At 33.9% G+C, this 8,032-nt stretch overlaps 1 protein-coding gene across 1 annotated transcript; it reads right to left on the reverse strand.

Moving 5' to 3' along the window:
* Positions 1-1,898: 1,898 nt before the first annotated feature.
* Positions 1,899-2,471, reverse strand: LOC149375030 (uncharacterized). Its single transcript, XM_089590835.1, has one exon. It carries the CDS (start codon positions 2,469-2,471, stop codon positions 1,899-1,901), a length of 573 nt encoding a protein of 190 aa, XP_089446961.1.
* Positions 2,472-8,032: the final 5,561 nt, after the last annotated feature.

The following is an 8,032-nucleotide window of genomic DNA, read 5'->3' on the forward strand; positions in this document are numbered from 1 at the left end:
TCTATTATCGTAGTCAGAGTCAAGTAAAATTTTCTACCTCCTCTATCAAAAAAAAAAACCTCGAATAAGTTTTTTTTTTTATGTAGAACCCATACAAAAATTTTTAGCCAAATACAAAATGTGTCGGTCAGATTTTGCCTCAATCTGTCCGGTTTGTAAAAGAATTACCCATATTAACTATGATACTTTCACTCCTATTTTGCAATTGAGCTAAGTTTTACGGTTTTAAATTATATGTTCCATCATTATAAATTCTCCTATTTTTTTTAAACATCTTATTTATTAGAAAAATACCAAAAAATTCAATATTATCGTTGTCAGAGTCAAGTCAAATTTTTAGCATTATTATTAGTATTATTATTATTATTATTGTTATTATTATAAACTTGGATAGTTTCACCATTGTATCAGAAACAAAATCTAATAGCTTCTTAATATTGCCGCCTCTATTTTGCACATATAACAAGTTTATTATGTAATTGATACTATTTCATTATTTGATTTTGATCATGTAAATGTAATGCTTACTTTTCTTTTTCTGACATTGTGACACTTGCTCCTGAAAAACATCTAGCTGTCTTGGATAATGGATTTCCATTTTGTGACGATCAAAAACTTTACACTCTAATTTCAGTATATTTGAATCCGACAAAGATTCGGAACTACAACATAGTCTTCGACAATTCAAAGAACTTTTATACACTGTTCGCGAATATGATTGTAGATTCTTGCAAAAACTTCAAAGTTGCTAGTTAGAATCAAATACAAACACTGAACAGACACTTAATATTTAAACTGTTGAAACGCACCGTCCTACAGTCTGATACGTAGTGAAGCGTATACACTACATTACCCGTTCTAGTGACCCGTTCTATACCCATCAACTATTATTCATCAGTAATCAGTTAACACTTGACAAGCAACTGTCCGAAGCAAAATTCCGACAAACATTTATGACTCATTAGTGCTGGCGAGTAACTGACGATTAGTGCATACATCATGCACTATGATCTCTTCATACTTGAGCATAGCAACTTTCCCTGATATCGTTTATCAGAAGAAGAATATTAACGTTGATGGTGTTTACAAATCCTGGAATTTGAAATTTTCTTATGTATTCCGAAAATTATTTTTCCAGCTAATATGGTCCAAACAATATGAAATCATAAGGTTTATCGTATGTGTTGGATTCAATACATACGATATAATATCTGTGGCATAAGAATTTTAATCTTTTTCATTATTGATAAACAAAATTATATATAATATGAAATTTATTCCACGAGACATAAGCATGTACATCTTTTACGTCTTCATCATGTTTTATTTTTCAATTTAGTAAAGAATAATTATCGCTCTTATTATATAGCTTTCACTTTTTCCACCATAGTATTTGTTACTTTGTATGATCCAAATGAAATAATAAAATAAATTGAAAAACTATGCTCGACTGCTAAGACTCACCTTTGCGTTGATTATTAACACGTTTAATTTATTAATTTAATAATAAAAATAATTTTTTTATACAATGAAAAATTTAAAAAGATGTACTGAATAACAGCGAATGGAATTGTTATGCAGTAGTCTTTAATAGTTATGTTACAAGAAATGGATTTTTTGTCCGTGGTGGAAGTACGGAGAATCTTGGTCTTCCTCCACTATATAATGTAAGTTTTATATGATGGTCTTTGTTTTTTTTAATATCCACAGATTTGTATAGGTATAGTTAGTTGGTTGGTTGGATTAAGATTTTTAAGGCCTTCGACAAGATTTTTGGCGGTTGCAAGGATCCGACGGAGGTCTGCCGCATTCTTACCACTGACACACTTCATCAAGAAGCCTTTTAATAGTGCATCAACTTGCACGCGTGGCACCTCAAATGCATCTTTCAGCGCGTCCTAAGTCCGTTGAAAATTGTCACCCTCGAGAGAGATGCCGCGGACGAGCTCAGCTGCGTCTCCGGCCAGACTCGATTTTAAATAAAACAACTTTTCAACGTTGTTTAATAACGAGCTCGAAGAAACGCCAGAAATAAACAAGTCACGAAACTCTGGCCACAACTTGTAGTCACCCGTGAAGGTCGGCAACTTGATCTCGGGCAGTTTGCGCGAAGATGATGTAGGTGCTGACGGAGCTTGAGAAGACGATGCGGCAGTCGGAAGTATCGGCGCAGGATAGGTCTCGAGAAGCGACAGCATAGTGGCAAGGGCAGTCAGATAAAATTCCTCGGTTTTTGCGTACACATCGTTTTTGATATAATCCTGCTCGCTTAGATTTTCTTGTAGGCTAAGAAGAGTAAGATGATTGTTTTTGAATTCCTTCCAATTCGTATCCAGGCTATTCATACGAACTGTGATAACGGCGTTAGAATAATTTGCTGAGCCCAACTTAGTAAGGTTTGCCAAAGCATTTTTTATAGCGTTTTGAAGGTTTTCCTGGCGTGCGAGTAATGCATCAGCCGAACTTGCCATGCCGCCCGCCGTGCTAGAACGTTACACAAAATCAAAAGTTCACGGCACTGACTGGCACACAAACACGATGGTCACTGCACTTAGCGTATATTGTGTTGGTTTTTAACAGTCAAATGTCACTCTCGCAATCCCGAACCACGCTCTGCTACCAAAATGTTACGTTCAAGCAAGAAATGCTTGACGAACGCGGGGATCTTAATATCGATTGTTCGGGAATTACTGGGGATCAATAAACTGTTGAGTGATAGTAGTTTAAATAGCGTTTATTTAATAGCGTATGTATTTATAACAGCGGTTAGCGGAGCTCAGAGCGCAATTGATGTTGGCTCTTTGCTTGTTGAAACGTATCTGATTTATTACAATAATAGTGGAGAGAATAACTAAAGTTAACTATACAAATATACACTGTAGTCGTTATATGAGTTAGAGTAGAAAAAGAGAGATAAAATAAGAAAATATAAGTTCTGAAATTAAAGTATGTATAAATGTAAAGTGAAAATTATAAAATTAATAAGTGTTACTTTTAGATGATAAAGCAAAGATAAAGCTATTACAATTCCAGGAAATATAATTATTGCATTTAATGTATTGTGCTAAAGTAAATTAGAAAATGAAGAGAGAATTAAAAGTTTACGATTGGCGTGAACACTTGTTGTCCCCAGTCTGTTTTTTTTTTTTTTTTTTTTTTTTTTTTTTTTTTTTTTTTTTTTGCTCTCTTTCTGTCCTGCAAATTGGGCGTTCCCCGAGAATTGTATTATAGAAACCACGGGATGCTTTTTCTCCTCGCACTGCCATTGTACTGTTGGTAGATGTATTGTGCGTGAGTCTGTGTGCTACCATGTACCGAGCACTAAAAAAATGTATATACGTATATACGAAGCTACTCAATTATTTTTATTACTTTGGTGTTACATTGCGGATCTTGAATTTTTTCACTCCATCCTTTTCTGCGTCGGTCACTATACCTACTGAGCCTTTGTACACTGGTAGGTGTACGAATACATGCATTCGTTTTCCTTACTCCATTAACCCGAATATTTTTTCAACTCTTCGGAAAGTACTAAGTTGGTGGATTACTATGATATTATTGATTGATTATGGAGCAATATTATGTAATATGGGCATTGTTTTAAGCACTGAGCACGACAGGGATAATAAAGTTGAGTCGAGGCCAAAGGAGTGCTTCAACGAAATTAATTAATTAAGATAAGGGGATGGCGTTGATAAAACGAGTCACGATTACCTATTTGTGTGCATGCCGAGGAGCCCTATTGTAAAAGCTCGCGTAATTCCTTCTGAAGGGGGAGTGTATGGTAACGCAATACCGGGTCTTATATATACGGTGCCCGGCAACCTCATTACCCCATCCTTCTTCCTACTTTGGGTTATGCACCGTTTGTCCAACGGTCCGTCTTCGTTCTTGGATTCAACTTATGCGTAAGAATATCAATACTGCATCTTAAGAGTAGTTTTTTCTACTGATAATACAATTTTTTGTCTTTCAGCTCTTTGTTAACGTATCCTCGGCTCTTAATAAAAAATAAGACTATTCAGATTTAAAAAATAAAATAAAATGTTTATTAAAATCTTCGAATGGTTTTTGCACTCTCTGAAAATTAGCTTGTTCATAAACTTTTTCTAGCCCATTGAGTTAAGATATACTATTTTTAAACACAGCAAAATATTATTTTTACAAATTCCAAAAAATTTACTGACATTACTAAATGAGAAAAAGGCAAGGTCACATAAAACTACAAAAATTCTGGACCTGGAAAGTAATATTCAAACGAGAATTATCAGCAATTTGGCATATAAAAATTGTTCGTTATAACATTAATAACAATAGTTTTTACTTATATTATTATACATCCTTGAAGAAGGGTGTCAGTACGATGACAAAATACTGGTGTTAATTTGTTGAAATAAATTTATACTCTCAATACCATACGTGTATTTTAAATTATTTATTAATAAAAAAACAAGTACTTATATGAATATATATTTAAAAATAATTTTTGCCATAAGAAAAATAAAATTCATCATTTTTTATGTCCTTCAACAAGTTTTCCAATTCATCATCTTGTGTCCGAGGGACGAACTGCTGGTGTAGCTGCTGGGGTTGTTGCACTTGTTGCTTTATCTCAAGCATATTTGATTCGACACTGCAGTTGTTTACGGCAATTTCTTCAATTCTGAAAAAAAAAAAAAAAAAATAGTCACAAATAGTTCACATGTTGTAAATTTTCGTGTTTCCTTTGTAAAAATTTAAAAAATTAAATAACACGCTTTACGCATATGGTACGAAATTTATCATTTTTCTTACCTGGCGTAATTACTCGCAAACGAACAACAGTACATTTTGTTGGCGAAACTTGAAGGTACGAAGGCTTCAGAGCTTATCACATGCGGTGTCTCTTTAGGAATTATAATCTGTTGCGTAGCCGCGTAAAATGGTATTTTGACTTGCTGATGGTACGTAGGTAACAGTTGTTGCGGTCCGTACGATAAATGCTGGAGATGCTGCAATTGTTGGCCGGTGTTGATTTGTACCGGTTCCAGTATTTTTTGGGATCGCTTCGTTTTGCCATTTTTTACTTTTTTTTTTAGATCAGGGCAGTTTGAGTTTTCTTTGTTTGACTTAATTCGACGATTTTGGAACCATTTTTGTACTTGACGTTCCGTGAGGTTGAGCTTTAGCGCCAAATTTAATCTTTCGTTCCGATCCAAATACTTAGAGCTGCTGTATACTGCTTCAAGCTCTAAAAGCTGCGTAGATTTAAACACCGTCCTCGCTCTTTTTGTTTTTGTTTGTCCTGAAAATGTTGAAATGTATACGTTAAACGCGTTGAAATAATTTTAAGTAAAATTCGATCTTATTGTTAGATAAATGATTTTCACGTGAAAAAGTAAATGGTATGAACTAGGCATGTTTGATGCCGATATTTTCAACGATACTTTTTGTCTCATCATAAAATTTTCGGGTTTCGGTCTTGTCTCGGAATCTCAAATATAGTGATAAATACAGTATTTTGTTTAAATATTTAATTAAAATGACGTATTTGTATAGGAATGGGACACCCAAGTATAAGTAGCATTTATTAAGCCAGGTGGAGCGACCATGTATATGGCTTCAAAGTTACATTACAATATGATGTATAATGAAAATGTTTTTTACAAAAAAAATATTTTTGAGTATTCAAACAGAGATAATAAAGACTAACTTGTAAGATTAGTAAATAAAACGTAATCAATACTGTCACGATTACAAAATATTAAATGTAAAGTTTTAAGTGTATAAAGTCTAGAACTGTTTTTATATCATTATGTTATAAATAATATAAATTAAAATATCATACCAATGTAATAATACAAAATAAATTAAGTGTTTGAATACGTTTAATAAAAGTTAAAATAAATTATTTTAAAATATTTCAACTCTGTCAAATACTGCCCATCTCTGAACGTGTCAGAAGTAAAAAAATTTTATCTTTAAGTTTAAAATTTCTATTATCGTAGTCAGAGTCAAATAAAATTTTCTACCTCCTCTATCAAAAAAAAAAAACCTTGAATAAGTTTTTTTTTATGTAGAACCCATACAAAAATTTTCAGCCAAATACAAAATGTGTCGGTCAGATTTTGCCTCAATCTGTCCGGTTTGTAAAAGAATTACCCATATTAACTATGATACTTTCACTCCTATTTTGCAATTGAGCTAAGTTTTACGGTTTTAAATTATATGTTCCATCATTATAAATTCTCCTATTTTTTTCAAACATCTTATTTATTAGAAAAATACCAAAAAATTCAATATTATCGTTGTCAGAGTCAAGTCAAATTTTTAGCATTATTATTAGTATTATTATTATTATTATTGTTATTATTATAAACTTGGATAGTTTCACCATTGTATCAGAAACAAAATCTAATAGCTTCTTAATATTGCCGCCTCTATTTTGCACATATAACAAGTTTATTATGTAATTGATACTATTTCATTATTTGATTTTGATCATGTAAATGTAATGCTTACTTTTCTTTTTCTGACATTGTGACACTTGCTCCTGAAAAACATCTAGCTGTCTTGGATAATGGATTTCCATTTTGTGACGATCAAAAACTTTACACTCTAATTTCAGTATATTTGAATCCGACAAAGATTCGGAACTACAACATAGTCTTCGACAATTTAAAGAACTTTTATACACTGTTCGCGAATATGATTGTAGATTCTTGCAAAAACTTCAAAGTTGCTAGTTAGAATCAAATACAAACACTGAACAGACACTTAATATTTAAACTGTTAAAACGCACCGTCCTACAGTCTGATACGTAGTGAAGCGTGTGCACTACATTGCCCAAGTGACCCGTTCTATACTTATCAACTATTATTCATCAGTAATCAGTTAACACTTGACAAGCAATTGTCCGAAGCAAAATTCCGACAAACATTTATGACTCATTAGTGCTGGCGAGTAACTGACGATTAGTGCATACATCATGCACTATGATCTCTTCATACTTGAGCATAGCAACTTTCCCTGATATCGTTTATCAGAAGAAGAATATTAACGTTGATGGTGTTTACAAATCCTGGAATTTGAAATTTTCTAATGTATTCCGAAAATTATTTTTCCAGCTAATATGGTCCAAACAATATGAGAGTGCTCTCTGAGCCACCTCAGAGTTCGGTCGTGTTTGTTTATGTCCCGTCTAACGAGTAAAACTCCTAAAGATAGAGACTGCAGGTGTCAATGATTTTGTGCTCGCTGCGTGTGCCTGGGTTGGCTTGATCCAGGCGCTCACCTTCCTCGTGGTGTGCTATCCTCTAGAGGCTCTGTGCCTGTTTTTTTTTCTCCGAGTGACGACTCTGCTCTCAAAGTCGCCATCTTAACCTCAAAATGTCGTCTCATGTAGACGCCGCCGACAACAACGCCTTGCCTAGCCAGCTTCAGATTGCAAGTGCTTCTTCAGGCAGCACTAATCATTTCAACAGCACACAACCAAATAATGCCTACACAGGCATAGCACAAAATGCAAACCGACTCAATAACAGCCATACACTGCATCGCGACCGAAAAACGTATGCTCAGATGGCTTCTAATGATATTAACTACACCGAAGATATGGCAGTTATAGTTGATGCGATTGAAGGTGTCCCGTGCATGGATTTTGTTTGTGAAATTGCAAACCATTTAGATCCACTCAAAATGAAGTTCGCTTCTCGCATTTCCAACCAACGAATTTGTGTGTATCTTGATAGCATTGAGTCAGTTAAATATCTGTGCGACAAAGTAAAGTCAATAAAAGTAAATAATCAAGAAGTCAACATTCGGCCTTTAAGATCAAGAAACAAAAGAGTCATTATTTCCAATGCAAGTCCTGTCATCTCTAACGCTACCCTCATTGAAGAACTGAAAAAAATGGGCATTGATCCAGTCTCTCACATTAATTACCTGAGAATTAATAGCAATCTACCCAAATTTTCACACTTAGGAAGCTTCAGACGACAAATCTATATAAGAGAAGAGGACGAAGCCAAACTTGTTCCCTCTGTTCCAGTC

This window comes from Copidosoma floridanum, unplaced genomic scaffold (genome assembly GCF_036245765.1).
Source record: "Copidosoma floridanum isolate Cflo_tuat_1 unplaced genomic scaffold, Cflo_Japanese_pri ptg000013l, whole genome shotgun sequence".
In the NCBI taxonomy this organism is placed as follows: domain Eukaryota; kingdom Metazoa; phylum Arthropoda; class Insecta; order Hymenoptera; family Encyrtidae; genus Copidosoma; species Copidosoma floridanum.